The 18,994-nt window shown below is 38.4% G+C and overlaps 1 protein-coding gene across 6 annotated transcripts in view; it reads right to left on the bottom strand.

Moving 5' to 3' along the window:
* USP47 (ubiquitin specific peptidase 47) overlaps window positions 1-16,509 on the bottom strand; it is a 58,323-nt gene extending 41,814 nt beyond the window's left edge. For 3 of the 6 annotated variants that reach the window (XM_067296134.1, XM_067296139.1, XM_067296135.1), the window contains exons 1-2: window positions 16,414-16,509; window positions 2,263-2,322 (exon numbers count right to left, since the gene is read on the bottom strand). In XM_067296134.1, coding sequence (XP_067152235.1) covers window positions 2,263-2,322; window positions 16,414-16,452 — 99 coding nt within the window. In that variant the 5' untranslated portion in view covers window positions 16,453-16,509. Of the gene's footprint in view, window positions 1-2,262; window positions 2,323-15,643; window positions 15,839-16,413 lie in introns of those variants that run through there. The other 3 variants (XM_013957890.2, XM_067296136.1, XM_067296137.1) reach the window with 3 other exon arrangements.
* Between the last annotated feature and the right edge of the window lie 2,485 nt (window positions 16,510-18,994).

Here is an 18,994-nt window from a genome sequence, read left to right as displayed (position 1 = left end):
AGTCACAGGAGCATTCTTCTGTCTGAACAGAATAAGAAAGTTTACACTGGCCAAATGGCTACTATGTAGTTCTCAAAGTATGACAAAATAAAGAGATTTAAAACAGCAACTTCAATACGCCTGAAAACAGAAAATTAACAATCTTGAATGAAAAAGGCAAGGAGTGGAGATAAAATTATATAGACACAGATAAGCCAAGATAATGACATTTTTCCAACACTTTATTCCAATAACTCATATTACTGAAAGACTGGGAAGTCAAGGTCTACTGAAACATAACCAATCGATTCTCTCAAAATTATCCAAAGGATTTGGAGTTCTAGAACAATGAGGAATAACTAATATTTAAATACAGGTCACACAAAGAAAGCATGAGGTGGGTAAAAGAAATAGTTAGTCCCTGAGGAGTCAGCCTTTTCAATTTGTAACACATTGGAAACATGAACAATGCCTATCAGAACACAGAAATCTCAGTCCATGGCTGAAGAGCATATAATCTTGAAAGCCAAACAGACCCATGATGTGCCACCACCATTTCCAGTTGATAAAAATATTAACGAATAGCAAGAACTATGTTCATGCTAAAATTGTCAACTGTGTCATGAAAATCTCCTACAGAAAAAAGAATTATAATGACAACCTAAATAACGTTAGCATCCCTGATTTCTATACAGCAGCCTCACAACACAAATGCTGACCACCAAAGTGGTACAGTCCCTTAGGAGAGGTCTTACATCAGCAAACCTTTTAAGAAGAAAGAGAAACATTTTAGCTGATCTTGCATCCCTTCATTTTCCAAAATTTCAAGAGCAGCTGACGGTCTTCGGGCAACTCAAAACCAAAACGTTAAGGTGACTGCAGTGCCTATTCCCAGCATCACCAGAAGAAAAAAGTGACAAAGAGGGGGGGCAAATACAACTGCCCCCCGCAATCTGCATTACTTTAGTTCACTTAAGACTGTGAATTTTTTTTCTCAAGATTTTAAAGCCCAGCTTCTCTGAGTTTATCAAATGTACTGACAATTTCAATACAGGACATTAGCTACATGCTTAAAAAGATGCAAGGTACCATTTCTGGAAATAGCGAATCTTCAATACTTCATATTCTAATCTTTACTGGAGAAAGTGAGACTTACGAACTACATTTCAAGACGACAGATAAAACTAGTACTGGAACACTAATCGCATTAAGAAGAAAACACAATTCAGGAGTTCAAGTAACTCTGACATATCTTCACTCTCATCCACAGCACCCACAGAAATACATAGAGCAGTACTTGAGTAAACTGAAATTAAATTTCAGCAGCTATTACTTCTCACAACGGGTTTTAGTCTTTACATTTTCCAGCACAACTTGATTCTTCAGCTTTTTGCAGCCAAAGAACAAGCACAGTTTGTTTCTTCTGTTTTGTGGTTAAGAAAGAAAAGATGAAGTTGTGTTCTAGTTCAGTAGTTCACGTTCTTGATTCTTCTGGAGAAGCAGCAGCTAAATCATAACAAACTCTTAAGACTAACCTACAAATATGACCTAGATTGCCCGGAAACAGTAGATTCTTGCTCTGGGTCTAAGCCCACCCTCCTCTCTAGGACCGTGCAGAGAGGTTAGAGGCATTTGGTACTACTACAGTTTCACCTACAACAGTGTAAGTTAACTAACTCAGTTTTAATGATTCCCAGAGTAATTTAGGGCAGATCTTGCAACTAGAGCTGCTCATGTATATAAGCACATCAGAAACAGAAGTTCTCTCTAAATACATGAAGCAAAAATAACCCAAGACCAACTTTATTCAAAACAAGCATTCACATATACTTTGTGAATCAGACAACAACGCAAATGTCTTCTTTGTGGCTATTTTACTATAATTGCAGTGTAAAAGGCAATACTAGCAAGTGACAGACCTCTGAATTATTTTGACAGACATAGGCTGTTGTAAAACTGAGTTTGCATAGCAAACACCAAACAAACATTTTAATCATTACGTAACCAGATATACTATGAGACACACACACTTCCATTTTTCTGATGGAAAACTTCAGAGGGCTACAAAACCCCACACTAATATAAAAGCACATGAATGCACACTTTCTTTGAAGCTTCCACTGTTAGAACTGCATCTAATACATACATAATCTTTGTATTCAAGAACATGCACAAAAATTCAATAGCTCATGCTCATGTTAAGAATTAACAAAAGCTACAGCACCATGCTGTTACCATATATCTTGGTTATCACTTTATAAAAAGTTGATTTCATCTGTCTACCTGTGAAAATTTCTTCTTCATTTCAGCAAAGATACTTTGTCTGCAACTCCAAAACATATCCTATAGTATATAAAAACAAAATTAACAAATCATAATTCTTTAAAGCAGTAAAATATTTTTTGCAGAAAGTTTTATAGTCTAAGTAAAAGAATTATTACTGAATTCCAAACCACCATGCACAGAATAACTTTAAGGAAACAGCCTCCAAACACTGAAACTATAGAAGTTCTCTATTAACATGGAGTTTAGTGCAAATTTTTTTAAACAAATTTTTGGCAAATTTTTTAAGTTATTCAAGTCTAGGAGCAATGCTACATAAAATGTTAATAAGGTATGATATACTACAGACAATATTTCATAAAGTTAAAAAAAAAAAGAGTGGAGTAAAAACCTGTAAACAACAATTCAGGAAATAAAGGCATACTAATAAATTCCTTCGTTATATTAATAAAGCCCTCCAGATGCAGGTAAACATTTTTACCTCAACTGGCTCAAGTGCAAGATTAGAACACAACTCTGTAATTCAGTTTGTCATTGCACTTATAAATTATGAAGTTACCTAGTTTCATATGAAACTGTTCCTTCATTTCAGAGTTATTTTCTTTGGGAAAGCTCATATTAGTATGACCCCATCTTGAAATATTCAGCTTAAGGAAATAAAGCCATGAAGTTATTGACTTTCATTATTTCCAAAACTTTCACAAAAAGCCTGCCTTAGCACTTCTGTTGTACTATCAAAAATACAACAATAAATGTTATCTGTACAAAGCTGTTTGCCAGCTATAGACAAACATTAAATAAACTGGCTTCTGAATCTGAAACTTCATACTTTGTATTTTTCCAGAAAGAAGAAACAGAAAATGAAGAATACATTTGGAAAGAGAATTTTATTTCACATCTTCATTCTTAACTGCATGCTCTATAGCAATCAAGATCACTGCAACATATAAACTACTGATGTAACCTTTATCAATGTGGCCCATTTGCCCCACCAAATGAGCTATAAAAATAGCCACAATTAGCCCGCTGCATTTAACTTCTGCCAGCAGAACAACAGGTGAGGACAGCTATTTTTCCTTGTATACAGAGAAGAAATAAAGTTCTGAAGTTCTAGGCATAAAAGTTCTAATAATTTAAGATTTGTAATTGTGTCTAGTAATTGTTTTCTTTACACACCAGCAGGTAATTTCAGACTTGATAGAGGTTTTAGAAACTAAGAAAACACTTTAAATGTTCTGTTGCTATCGGGTTCACCTGCTCTCAACTGACAGTCACATACACCTTGCTGACTGACTTAAAGGTTAATAAATAAAGTCCATGAAGTATAATATTAAAAATCAGCAATTCTAAGATTATGAAAACCATCAGTATATTCTCCTGTTCTAAAAACTTAAGTCTTCCAGCTTTCCTTCTAGCAGGCAAGGTCCAAAGGACTCTTACATTGGTTCAAATTTCCTCTTCCTGGAGACAGGCAAATTAAGTCTGGTAAACATGGGGCAGGTGTAGTTTTTAGGTGTGCTGTTTCACTTGGTGCATGCAGTGGCAGGTGGGAGGGGAGGGAACAATACAGGCATCATCAAAACTGGACAGAATTACCTACAAGTCACTACTTTTATCAAGAGCTGAGAAGCAAGCATAACAGCATTCTTATTTCCCACTAAAGGACTGCTAGAGGATTTTCAAGTTATTTCACGCTAAATCAATTCTGCATGGCACAACTTGATTTTCAGTACTTCACTTAATGAATCATCCACAAATCAAAAATGCAAACTATATTGTTTATATGATGTTCGGTAATGAAGAGCCTTCAACTGCTCTGACAGGACAAACTGCATATAAGCATAGATGCATCAATCTTTCAAATGCAGCATTCCATACTTTTCAGTTAAAGCATCCATTGAGTCCCTTTCTGGATATTTCAAAATATTCACTAATTCAATTCCACATTTTACAGAAAAGCTTCTTTAAACATGTAAATTTGTGCTTTATAGTGCAATAAAGAACAGAGATCTTACTATACGTAAAGATGCCTAAATTTTACCTGATAAAACTGAACGTGGAATTCACTGAATGGGCCATTTGTTACACCTCATAAAACAGATTAGCATATTAACCACATGGTTCAGGGGTTCCAAACTAAGGTACACATGGTATCCAAAGAGGTATGCACAAACACCTTCTTACTGCCTTTACCTTGGAAGAGGCAGAGAACAACTGTCCTGGCACCACACACATCCACTCTGCACCTGCACAAAGTCCTCAACAGAGCTAGGAAATGCTGCTACTTTACGGTACTATGACAGAGTCTGCATAACACTGGTAGCTTGGCAAAGTAAGCTGGGGAACCCTCAACACTGCTACATTTTTAGAGTATGAAAAGCTGTATGAGCATCTAAAAAGGCAAATGCAGATTGTTACTTAACACTGCAATTTGGAAAACCATTCTACAATTGTTTTATCACTTAACTTTTCTCAAGTTAATGTTTTGGTCAAGAAATACTTGGGATATTCAAAATTTGTTATACCTCACATTAAAAAAACCCACAATTTCAGATGTAACCACTTAAACTATTATAATACTGCAGTTTTCATCCCAAGTCATTCTATCTTCTACTTACTTCCATTTCTATAAAGGAGATGAGGTTCCCAAACGTGCATTTAGACAATGATGTATTAGACCAGACTTGCATAAGAATTTTGGTAATATACAGAAAATTAAAAAACAAACAAAAACAAACGCAAACAACAAACAGATCAGACACTGGTGGACATTGTAGAGAGCCACTGTGCATAAACACTTTCCCCTATACCTTTCTAGAACATATTTCAAATCAACAGCCTATATGGATGCAAGCCCATGAGAACAAATAGCCTATAAGATGCAGGGCATAAAGCATACTGTAGCACTGAAGTAGTTCATGCTGTAATTCTGTAAATACTAACAAACGAAGCATTGTCATTAGTGCCATCTGCAAGACTGAGACATCAGCTTTGGCCAGTAGCAGTCTTAGTACTGCATTTAGATGTGGTTGCTATTCTTCAACTTTGAAACACTAAGTTTACTAAAATTGTATAGTAGTATTTCATTAACCTTAGGTGGACCAATCAACTGAGATAAATTTTATTTTCAAATGACAAAAGAGTCTCCAAGATATTAACTCCTGTTTTATGTAAAGCTATTTTATAAAATAATTTCAGGGATTGAAAGTGAAACCTAAAGCTAAGCTCAAACTACATGTAACCTTTATCTAATGTTTCCATATTTAAAATACTTCAAACAGGCAAAAATACTGACAACATGAACCAGTAAGTAAAATCAGAAGTTTCAGGTCAAGAGTTTAAATAACAGATGTGCAAAGTTTGGCTGCCAAGTGAAGTTAATGGCCTACTGAGACTTAAAATAATCACCAATACAGAAGTCCCTAAATGTTCACACCCTATAAATATTTCTCATAAATCACTGCAATACAGAGGAGAGACAAAGAGACCACTAACAAGTGCCAATAATGTGGTAGACATCATGCTCACATCCAAAAAATGGCTTGGGTGATTAAGCCTAAGACAGCAATTCTCAGCCTTCACATAGCATCAGCAACTTAACTCTGTATGAAATGTACACAAGTGACTACTGCCTATCCAGTTACTGCTTGGCAAACTTTGGGGTGTGCTTTCTGGGCTTGTCTAACTGATTGTGTGCATATTTCCAGCAATTACAAACACAAATTTAAACTTGGTAGCTTAAACCACAACAGAAGTAGTTTTCACTAATATGCTTTAGTTTCTGAAATACTACCACATAAAAACACTCATGCAGTAAGTACAGTTGAGCTGACAAGAAGTTTGTTTCAACTCTTTCTTTCAGCAACACCAAATTGTTCTTGGATCAACTCCTTGAGGACCCACAACCATACTCCAGGAATCCCTTCGCCTATTCTAAGAGCTTCTAGTCTGTTATCAACAAACTTGATGCATACCGACAACACTGCATTCTGCATGAAACATGAAGGCCAAAGTCCTTTCAAACATACACCAAAATACAGAGAGAAAAATAAGGCGAGAATAACGAGATCGATCTAGGTATCTAGGTAGGATCTCCACTTTAAAAACTATCTATTTACCTCATGAATTTTGAACTAAGGACTTCAGACAGTCCTTTGAGCCCACAACTCCCTTCTCCCACTGACTGGGCTGCCCATACTCCATGCTTTTTCTAAGCCCAAAGCTACCTTTTTCAAAGGACATCTTCCCTAATACAAACAGGTGAGAAGGTCACTCTCCTGGGAAGTAAAAGAGGGAGTGTAAAAGCCCCTGGAATGTCTGGAGCATTGAACAGAAGTTCTCCATCACTTTGGATACTGCTGTAGTTACTAAGCGACCAAAGAAAAGAGAAATCTGACTCACATTTGGCTGCGTTTTAGAAGAAAGAAGCAACCTCTTTTGGAAAGAGAGAGCTTATAGAACTAATTCTGGGAACATCATGAGCTGTTATTTAACACAGGTGCCTCACTGCAGCCTAGTTTTAGGTAATCGGGGAGTAAAGCACTTAAGTCAGGAATGCCTGAAACAAAACACATCCAAAAGAAGTATCCTATAGTACACCTGTGGTAAACTGAGTAATCCATTTTTCTAAGCATTGATCCCAGGAGATCTCAATAAGCAGAACCATTTTCAGCTGTTAACTTAATGCATCTTGTGTTTCCACTTTTCTGGAGGCAAAATAATTTTGAACAACCTTCAGATATAATCATTTGATTTTGAATTAGATTGACTTAATTTGTGGTATCAGGTCTGTGTGTGCTTGAACGATACATTTTATCCTCAACTTCAAATTCTTTGTCATATCTAGAGAGACTTCAGGCAAAATCCAGCAACTGTCCTTGGAAGCTAGTGACCAGCATTACTGATGAGGAAAAACACTCTACTCAGAGCCTAAAATACCAACCCATATTCAAGAATACATATGCTGATTCTGGCTACTTTTCTAATCACTGCACCTTCTCCTCACTTTACTTTTTTTTTTTTTGGGGGGGGGGGGCACAACATCAAGGATTCATGAAACTTACTGAAGCCCTTTCAGTCTATCCTTTTGACTAGCGACACCAAGACGACAAAAATAGGAAGGCTTACTAATTTATTTATTAGGTCTGCCTGCAGCTAGAAAAATACTGTGCAATTCTGCTAAACCACTTCTAGACGATTCTTTTTCAATCTTGATACATATGCTACATAATCTTCTGGTTAACAGCAAAGACTTACAGAGACTTTACTTACCTTTCCCACTCCACATAAAAGAAGCTTGCTCAGTAGAAATACAAAACTATCATCTACAACCAGCAGTTTACAATCTGCATTAGTATTTCTGCACTTTTACTCACAACCCTTAAGAACACTGAACCTAAGGCTAGTCCTTTAATTGTTTTCCTCCCCTGTATTAGGTAAGATGAAAAAACATTTTATTTTTAAGATGGAATAAAAGTAGAGAAAAACAATCAAAAAAAAAGTGTGGTTTTGGGGGCTTTACCTCCCCCCCCATTTTTTAATACTGTTTTTGAAAGAGCGATGGAATTATTGTTTCAGTTTGGCATAACTGAAACAGAGCAGGTTTGTTTTTACTGTCACTGCTTATCAACTTTTAATACTCATTTTCTTGTTCAGCTGGAACACAAAGATTTCAAAAAAATCAATAGATCTAGCATTCTTTTAATTAAGAATTTAGAAAATATTTTAGGTGAGTGCCAATATAATCAAAATCTTAGAGACTTAAAACACAAAAACAGGCTACCCAATTATGCTCTGCATTACAAAGTTTTAAGTCTGACTTCAACCTTGTAAACCTGCATACGTATGTTTCAGTTTACACAAGCGAATTGCTTCACTGTTTTACTCATATACACATTGGCAGCATTAGATCCTGGGTTATACTGCTTCCCTCTATGTCAGTCTATAGCATTTAGCTATGCTTTCCTCTCATAGTATGCGCTATATTTTAAAATAATTAAATGAATGCCCTACTGATAATTCACTAAGATCACTGCAATTAAAAAACTATACCATTATGCAATAATATGAACATACCTGCCTACTTTGTAAACTTAATGCACAGTAAGACATTGTTGAATTTACAGTGTACTAAAAACACTTGACACTTTCAAGGCAGCCTAAAAACTTTGAATGCAGCAATGTTCTAGTTATACAAGCAGTTAAGGCTTGAATAGCTGGAAGAGCTGCCAGAAGCAGCAGTCTTGCTCCCATCTGCTTATTTCCACCCCCACACTGTCCCCTTTCTTCTGCTGGTACAAATGGTCATGCAGAGCTGGATCAGATAGCTAATTCATCTTAAAATTAATCATTTCTGGATGTTTTTCAGTGGTTAGTTTTAACCTGAACCAGTCCTCTAGCTTATCAACTGAATCCTTAACTCTTCTTGGGAATGACTGAGTGATGCAGTGGTATCGCAGAGGAGGAGTAGTAGTAGTGTTTTAAACATATTTATTATAATATAGTAGTAATTAAATTACTAAATATCAATACCACCTGGATTTAACCCCCCCTTCTATCTAGACTGTCTCAGAAGAACAAAAATTGTTACTACTGCAGCAAGTCGTACTGCTTTCTCCCCCACCTCATGCTCACCCAGATTTCCAGCCTGCTGCAGATACAGAATCACAGCTGGAGATCATGGAAGGCGGCTGAGGCCACATAGAGGCCAATGGCCCTGGCTAGATGTCCCCCAAGAATGCTCTCCTATGGGGGGTGGCCTGATACAGGCAAGGGGCAAAGAGCAATGCCACAAAATTTTGTAGCAGTGCCACTGGGATATTCTTTACCCTCTTCTTTGCCCCATGTAAAGTTAGTTGCTTTCAAAGACCATCTCATCAGAAATGCTTACCTCTAGTGACTTTTTTTTTTTGAATTAAAACACTGCTTGATACCTCACTGAAATAGAGTAGCATACCTGCTGTAAAACTGTCACTCCTGTAAAATACACACAGTGATATTCATTATAGTTATAATGGATACACACTTCAAAGTCTAATGCTCCTAACTTTCTAAGCATGTCCAAAGATAAAACTACACCTCAGAAATAGACTACTTTGTAAGGCTAGCATTTAACTTCTGAGAGTTTGTTCCTACTATTATGGATTTCTGTGTCATTTGTAAAAAGCATTTATACAGAAGTATAAATATATAAAAATATATAATATATATAGAATATATATATTATAGAATATATAAATATATAGAAATGAAAAGAAGAGAAAAAAATGGTATTGGACCAGAGAGAAAAGGTACATTTATCCACAGTGTTTAAAGGACTACAGAAAAGGATATGGGAAGCGTGTCTGAGGACAGCTGAACTAGAGATCAAAACTTTTATTTTTCATTTTTACTAAGGCCACTTTCCATCTCTTTAAAGTTCAATGTTTCAAAAGATTTTAAGTGTGCCTTACTTAATAAGGAGATTTGGTCTTCAAGACATTCTTATCTTCTATTGGTCCTTTAAATATGTTAAATTAAGGTGATTCAAGATTAACTACTTCCCTTAACAACAACAAAAAAGTAGTCAAAGGTAGCAACTGTCAATAATGCAAGAGAACAAATGTCTCCTGGTCATGCCTACAGAACACACAAGAACCTTAACAAATGAAAAAAGCAAAACCAAAAAAACAACCAAAATGAAAAGAACAAAAAAATTAGTTATTCCATCAAATCTCAACAAATGGCTTTACTTTGCATTTGGAACCTCTCTTCCTACTTATTTCTCTCACTTCTGTGAGAAATTTTAAATTCTAAAGTTATTTTGAATGATTGGTTTCTCTCAACCATTGAGCAGTTCGCGTATTTCACTCTCTTATTCTTAAAGATTATAATTTCAGATGATCATGTTCTCCTTCATTCCTTGACCCTCAGTCATTTAATTTCTAGGGGGGGTTGTACCCATCCAGACTAAACCAATCATGAGAATTAAATGCAAATGAAGTCTTATACATTTGCAAACTATTTGCCAGTCTCTATATATTCATTACAGTAAATATTTTTATTTGGATCTGAACCAGCCTCATCTTTATATTGTTTCATTTAGTTTGCATCTTGTCTTCATTTTCTTTAACATCACCCTGCTCGTTTTTCTCCAAAAACGGTCTGAAAAAAATATGTAATGTAAGAACACAACATTGCACTTTATGTCATCCTATAATCACATCATTTATTTCCTATGGAGAGTCACAACAGCAGCGGACATGCTTTCAAGCTTATTGTCCATTCTTTTAAGTAAGGAACTGCCATGAACTTTAATCTATTGCAACACTTTCTTAGGCTCCAAATTTGCCAAAACATTTGTGTTCTCAATTAAGAGACATAGGTGTAATTATGAAGGTATGACAGTGTATGCATGAGGAATGACACAAACAATGCTTCCATATATATGAAAGTTTTATTTACAAATGAAAAACAGTTACCATTTTAAGCAACTATATCTGGTTTTTTTATTCATTTTAATTTAAATCTTTATTTCTGACCTCATGACAATATCCATACAAATCAATAAACGTATTTGCCTTCTATTCCTTGAGCTCCTGCAGTATTCCACAGTACTTCTCCTTCCAAAGGATGCAAAGAAGCTAAAAATAATCTTGCTATTTATGTCTCTGTTTTTGGACAATATCTACAGTGAAAACTTTCATAGTATATCAAGTTTATTTCTTATGTAACTTTTAAAATTAGAGCATTCACCAATCCTACAGAATTCATATGTGCTTCTTCATGTTACTTAAAAGGCTTTCATTACATCTGATTATGCAGAAGATATTTCATGCTCAGGTTCTACTTCAAGAATGCTCCTTTTGACATGCAAAGAACTTCTAAGTCATTGTATATTTCCTTTTAAGGGGTTCAGGTTGTGCACCTGCAGAATAATTTATGTCAAAGAAAACATTTTGCTGAACTACTGCACAATAACCAGTTCTAAGCTATTTCAGAGAACTGCCAATCTAAAATTTATTGTGATTTTTCAGAAGCACCTAAAGAAGCCTTGTACACTGCAGTCACAATCCTCACTGATTAAATTCAATCAAGTGATTCTTTTGCTGATTTTACCCCTTAATTTTTTAGAATGACCGTCATGTCCTCCTTCTAAATCTTATTTCATCTTCAAATGCTGAGCAAGACCATTTGTTCAATACAAGCTGATTACATGTAAATCACTGCAAAACATGAACATAGAAAATACTACGCCAGAAACAGTTGTTGAAACCGTGATCAAGTTGGTTATCATTTTACCTGAAAGTTTACAGGAAAGATTTGAAGACTTTCTAGAATTTTCAATGATCAGTTATCTAGTTCTACTCAAACACCATTGTTTTGAGAATACTGTTTTGCTCAAGACAAGAAAAATGGAACAAAATAAGAAATAAGCAGCTCACCTGACAGCATACCATATTCAAAGGCTTGATACTAGCCTTTGATATCAGCTTGAAGTTTTTGCTATAAGAATCTGAGACCTCTTCAAACTGAAGAAAAAGTCTGAATATATAACTCAATCACTCAACTTCTAGAGATGTGACTTTCATATTTGCTTTCTTATATATACACAAACATATTATCAAATACAACAGGAGGACTGGAGTTGTGACTGGATATATGAACATCTATACATATTTTAGTGCATTACTGTATCAATATTAAAGTACTGGGAAAAAAACATTTAAAAGAACCTCTGGAAAAAAAAGGTTTCAATTCTGACAGGACTAAAACCTGTAAGCAGGTAACACAGAGACAAGGTAAGGGACTACTTCAGTAACTATCTGCAAGTCTTGCTTTTATATTAATGTCAATATACTCTTATCAGCAAAAGGAAGTTGGATAATGATGATTTTTATCAGAACTGGGGCTGGGAAAGGAATTTATATTTTTAAACTATGATGTAAAGCCACATTGATCTAAATGCACAGGTACTTAGGTTTTAAAAAACAGAATTAAAGAACTATACCTATTAAAAATGGCAACAAATGAAGTACTTGAAATAAACAGTTTGACAAATAAACAATAAACACTGACATTCCAAGCTAAAGAAAGACAGTATAAAAGCCAACATATATCTCTGCAGAGTTTAATACTAACAGATATTTAAAGTATTCTCTACCTCCGCAGAAGGCAGAGAATGTCTTAAGTAAAAACCCATTATCAGGAACAAGTTTGAGAAAGAGCATATAACTGTACAAAAAGTTAAGGATTTAACTTATCATAATACTGTATGCATTTGATTTAGCAAATTTACTCACCACCAATCCACAAAGTAATAGAGATAACTGAATTTTTGTTTGCAGTCATGTTCAACATGTATTACTTCCACAAAAAGTTAAAGTGATAAGTTATTTGTCAGATTCTGCTACTGAGTAATAACTTTAGCTAGTAGCATTTAAAGACCAGGGTTCCAGTAGCAAATAACTGCCTCTTGTACAAAATCTTTCCATCAGACAATCTCAAAGTACTATTAGATAATTATCCTGATATCTTTCTTATACTACAGATCAAACACCCAGATGTATAGAAAGGGGAGCTGACCTGCAAAGTTTACCAAGAAGCCCAGTGGCTGACCTAAGTGGGGAAAGAACTCACATACTACTCTCATGTCCCATTCACCAAATTACATTACCACACGAATATTGTTCAGATAGTGTTTGTTCACAAGGAACAGATGATTTTGTGGAATTCTGTGTGGGTGCTCTGTATGTTTGGTTTTTTAACCTGAATTCCAGATTATTCACTAGGTTAACAAAGTGGTCAGTTTCTCTGTTTGTTGCAATGGTACCTTCATCCTTTATAACAGAGCACACCAGAAGGGAAGCCAGGAAAAACTGAGAAGTTACACAGTTGTAAATACTAGTAGAACCTCTTAATACACTGGAATAGAATGATGAAAATGTCATCAGCATTAAGAAGAACAGCATCCCTTTACTAAACTGAATTACAAAACGTCTTACTCAGATTCTTGTTCTTCTAAAGAAGAAGTTAGAGCGATAGCCATCAAGAAATATCTTTTTTTTCTTTTTTCTTTTTCAATGCAGAAGATTAAAAATGGATTCATTAGTCTAGGGTTGAAAGGACTCCCATTAGTTAGCTGTGAGAGAGCAGTCACACTACCTTCTTTGATTTAATGGCAGCAAGTACAAAGCATATTATATTTATTCTGACAGTTGCACTTTGGATAGTTCATGCTGGAATGTGCTGAAAAAATATCTGTGCAGCATTTATGAAAGTAGTGGCACAGGCATTACAAAAGCTCATAGCAAAACACACATTTTATATTCTGATCAATTCTGGAAGTCTGGGCAATACCCTCAGAGTTCTGATACACCTTAATTTTCAAGAGAAATCTTAGTACAATTTACATTATCAGCAAGCAAACATATGCATCTTCATCATCAGTTGTGTTGATTAGAGTATTTTATTATCCTGTATTCGAGTTAGATTCACCCAACATAAGTTTCAGCTCTACTTTAGAGATGCAAGCTGAACCTATACAATGTCTCGAAGGTAAAATTTTTGTAAGATACTAATATGACTATGTCTGAGCACAGCAGTGTAACTACTAGTATTTTCCATCCATGCAAGCATGCTATTATTCTCTACAAAAACTTATGAAAAAAACATGTATTACACCTTAAAAATAGCAATCTCAACTCCTGTCAGCATAAGTACATATACATACATGAACTGAAGGCCTATAAATAACCTATCACCTATTTTTCTCCTCTTAAAACAAAGTGGCTGTTAATACTATAAATAACTCCTACTACCATATACTACCATGGCATTATATAAGCTTGTAGTCAAGAACCAAAATCATTTTCCCATCCACTCTTTTAGTTGATTAGTCATTCCCCAGACTGGCCTAAAGCAAACAGATTTCTTTTTGCTCTTCTATACCAGAATGCAAAAGAAAAAAAAATACAGCAGTGTGCTAACTTTTAGGAGACCTTGGTTCATATCCTAGTTTTATCTTTGAAACAGCACAAGACACTGAGCTACATAAGCAGTATCACTCAGCTCTTTTGGAATAGACAAGAAAAATGAACTGTAATCCTTTATCCACCCCAAAGTGTCAGATCTGAAACTCCAAAAGACTTGTTTTGTCTCTGGCTGTTGATAATGGCATAATAGGAAGATTTAAGGGAAGGCTGTTGGGAACTCAGACCTGGAGAATTCTGTTTACCCATAACTGTATGTTCTCTGTCATGAGACTATTAAGAATCTCTGAAGGATTTAATATGTGAATGTTATAGCGTAACACTTGCAAATCTTCCCACCACTGAAGTTAAAATGAGGAAACACTGAAAAATATTGGGAAAGTTGACGATAAAGTTACATTATGACATTTATTTTACCAGATTGGTTTAACACAGTTAATCTGTTTCTCTCCTCAAAATAGGTATTTGTGATTTTTTTTTTATATTCTCTACAAGAATTCCAACACTTTTTAAACAAATCCCCCAAATCTTACAGAACTGATTTTTTAGAGAACAAATGGTCATCATATTTACAGCATTCTCAACATTGTTCCATTTTGTTTACTTGCAAAATGCACAGGGGAATAATATAGAATGTGAGAAAACTTGTTAAAAAAAAAGGAAGCAACTCTCAGTAGCATTAGCAACGAACAAAGTTTATAGATTTCATACTGTATGTTTAAGATATCCCTATCTATAATCATCGTAACTTTTTTTATATTCATCTTCCTTTACCCAAGCTTACCCTCCCTACAGATAAAAGTGCGTGTAAAATCCTAGTCCAATGAGTCAGTTAAAAATACACCTCTGAATGATATGTATATTCTGAATACAACTTTAAAGCCAACAGGGATACTATTAATATATATAACTAAAGAAAAAGCTAGATTCTTCTATTATTCAACTAGTCTGTTTCAGCTATCTACCAAGTCATAAGACTTCTCCTGCCTGTCTCCTTTATTTCTAGGTTTTGATTTTTTAAATTACTTAGCCTCCATTTCTTGTCTTATGTTTTTAGAGACTTTTTTCCATTACAAAACAGACTTAATCTCTTAAATCTTCGAATTTAAAAAAGAGATAAAAGTTTACTTGATCCATACATATCCTTTACTTATCTGTACAATTCCACATACAAAAATTTGTTTCCAAAATTCAGTACTGGTGTTTGTTTCAGAGTTGTGCTCAAGGATCATCACTTTGTTTTGCTAAACTCCATAAAATTAAAGTCCTTGCCTGACAGAGCTTCCTGTATGTATGCATGACGAAACAGGTAGATAGACCATTGATATTTGATGAAAAACAACAGGAGTGGTTTGAATAATTTAACAGAAGAGTAAAACGATCAGAAAAGTTGGCTGAATACATAAGTATACCTGCTCAGGAAGTAAGGTTTCTGCGAGTATTACTCTATGAGTGATTATTTCCAAACGTTTCAGGCCATCGCTGGAGGGCTTCTCTCCCTCTCCGCCAGCCCTGAACGGTATCTCTCGCACTTGACACGTGTCATTTGCCTATCACCTCAGAACAGAGGCTTCGCCTTCCTCTTTCAGCAGCCTCTTATCTTTCGCCTACGGCCAAAAGCAAACCCGCCTCTCTTCCTCCTCGCGGCGAAACAGGCGCGGGGCGCAGCGCGGAGGAAGCTCGGCCCGCCGCGGCCCGGGGAGCGCGGCCCGTCCGCGCAGCGCCGCGGGCCGGGACGCCGCCGCCTCGCGGCTGCCATTTCGCAGGCAGGTGCCCGTCCCCCCGCGGCCGCGGCGCCGCCGCCAGGGCCCGGCGCGGCCCGCCGGGACCCTCCCGCTTCTCCTCGCCCAGCCGCGTTCCGCAGGCCCCGGCGGTTGGGAGCCGCCGCGGGCCGGGCCGGGCCGGGCCGGGCCGCCACGCAGGCCGCCACCGCACGGGCAGGTGCAGCTCCGCGGGCGGCCGCAGGCCCCACGCACCGGCCTCCCCACACAGGAAGGCCCCGCTCTGCTCCCGCCCCGGCCCCGCGAGTAGAGGCCTCCCGCCCCCCGCGGCGACGGGCGCCGGCGCCCCCCCCCGGGCCGCGCACGGCGACACCGAGCCAGGCCGGGCCGGGCCTCCGCCGCCAGCTCCCGCTCCCCGGGCCGCGCGCTCGCCTCGGCCCCGCGCCCCGGCCCCCCCTCACCTCTTTGGGGACGAGCTGGTTCTCCTCGCTAGGCACCATGGCCGGTGGCGCGGCGCAGGGCCCGCAGCAGGCTGAGCCGAGCGGCGTCAGCAGCGGGAGGCGGGGGGACGCCCGCGGCGCCTCCTCCGCCCCCAGCGCCGCGCCGCGCCGCCGCCCTCCGCCGGCGCCAATCAATGCCAAAATGGCCGCCGGCGCCGCTCTCGCGAGACCGCGCGGTGCCTCCCGCCCGGCAGCGCCGCGTGGATGCGCCACGAGCCCGGCCCGGCAGCTGCGCGCGGGGCGGGGGGGAGAGTGGGGAGCGCGTGGCACAGCGCGCCGGGCCGGGCCGGGGGAGGCGGGGGCGGACTGCAGCGGCCCTTCTGCGGGGCTGCTGCCGCCCGCTGGCTCCGCGCGTCCCCTGCCCGCCGCGAGCGGGACGCGCGGACGGTTCAAACCGAGCTGCCCCCGGTAAGTGGGAAAGCGGGCAGCCTTGGGCCCGGTGCCGGGCGGCTGTTCCCCTCAGGCGCGAGGGAAGGTTTGCAGCGGCCTTCTGCGGGCCGGGGGTTTCCCGCCCGCCGGCGCCCGCGGGGCTCGCGAGGCGTCGAGGCGCCGAGGCCCGGCCTGGGCCTGGGCCTGGGCCTGGGCCTGGGCCGCGGTGCCGGCGGAGAAGCGGTGCCCGCAGGTTGGGCGGCCTTCCCTCGCCGCCGGCGCGCTTCCCTCCTGCGCGGCTCCGCGGCCTCCCGCCGGGCCTCTCGAAGCCAACTGGCATGAATATGGGATTGGAAATGGGATTAACCAGCAAAAAGAGTGAAAGAATAAAGTAGGGGTAATCCTGCTAAGGCACACGCGCTTTCCGTTGCGCCCAGAGACTGTTCTTTGAAATAGTACCGTGAAATTAAGCACACGCTTGTTTCTCTGTAAATTTAGGGCTAACAGCACAATTTCAAAGGAAGTACAAGGGTACTCCTTCCGCATCCATTAATTGCTGGTTTTGTCTCCAGAAAGCTTATGTATATCTATTTTTCATGCTACCTCAGGCACCCTAAGGATCAAATATTAATCTTTAAAATGACTAAAATACACATTAGAAGAAAAATAATTATATGTTTATGTCAACTTAAGTGTGAAATAGTTTTTTAGCTGAAAAACATTGTACTTTGTAAATAAAGAAGACTTGTACATTTTTGTAGAAATATTTTTCTCATTGTTTTAGTGTCCTCTTGTGGAAGAATGCAGAATTGAGAACACTTGTTGATTTTGTGTCCAAAAAGTTTAGCATTTTGGGGTTATTTTTGAAACCTAAATTTGTTGTGAAAATTTAGTAAAATAAAGTGATGTCTTTTAATTTTTAATATAAAATATGTAACTCCTCAGGTTCCTGACTATCATCCTGCTTTCTAGAAGGTGAGAAGTAGCATGTTTTGGAGTCAGTATGTAGTTGTGAACATTTGAAAAAGTTCAAAGAGGACATTTCCGTAAATAACAAGGTCAGTAGTTTTATTTTCATCTTACAAGTGCGCTATGGTAGCTGCTACATTTCATAACTTTTATGAATTCCATTCCTTGAACTAAGCACAGAAATCCACTTGTTGAAAATTTACATGAATCACTTAATTTTTCAACATGCTGCTGATGTGTTTTGCCTACATAAATGGATGGGTTCCAGTTATTTATATAGTAAAGGTGAGTGGGTTCTTAGAGTCAGGAATTCTTGCTCTCTGGTTTTACAGCGTGTAGCATCTTAAAGTCCCTCATCTTAATGAGACATTCGAGCCCTAATGAAGTGAAGCACCTAGACAGGAACCTAGGAGTCCCTTGCTTTTAATGATATTTTATGTTAGCTCAGCATTCTGTATAGCTACCCCTCTACAGGAGGGAAGAATATATGGAATGATTGTTTTTTATGAGAAAAGAAGTATGAAATGAATGAATTCCTGTCTTTTAGAGAAGATTTCTTTTTATTAATGAATAACAGTTGTATTGCTGATTGAGGAGTTGGTTTTTTGAGGGAGGCTTTAGTAAATATTTTGGTGGAAGCAAAGGTATAATTTTACAAATAATGAAAAATGGTATCAACATTTGTAGATATTCGGAGAAGCATAACCTATTGGTGATCCTCTGTTGCCCAGTAGTGTCCAAAGATCTATGAGATCAGCAAGAGAGTACTTGAGTTGAAGAGCCAGAACAGAGATGTGAGCGTGCAAAAAGAAAGGAGATACAATCATGAAGGAAGTGGCTGGGAAGCTCCAAGGATGGTATGTGACTATCATCATGTGATGGATGCTCCTGGTTGGTTTGTTTGTTTGTTTTTTAAGGGGCCAAAGCCTCTAGAGCTTGGGGGATTTTTCCTCTTTTGCACAAGAAACCCAAAATTTAGGAGCGAGATGTTTTCAAAGATGGTGCTTTTGGAAGTTCTTTTGACTTCCTGAAGTGTTACGATCTTGCTTTGTTTTTTGCTGCCATCTGTGCTTAATAAGCGGCAAAGCCATGGAACTCAATGACTTTAATTAAAATATATTATTCTATTGGGATAAAGAGGTAGCTACCACAAATCAGTCCCTGCTAGATAAGAATCAGGGTTTTGCCAGCCATTAGAACTGTA

Source organism: Apteryx mantelli, chromosome 4 (genome assembly GCF_036417845.1).
Source record: "Apteryx mantelli isolate bAptMan1 chromosome 4, bAptMan1.hap1, whole genome shotgun sequence".
NCBI lineage: Eukaryota > Metazoa > Chordata > Aves > Apterygiformes > Apterygidae > Apteryx > Apteryx mantelli.
The sequence above is the reverse complement of the archived record's forward strand: the minus strand, read 5'-3'. Positions and strand labels throughout refer to the sequence as shown.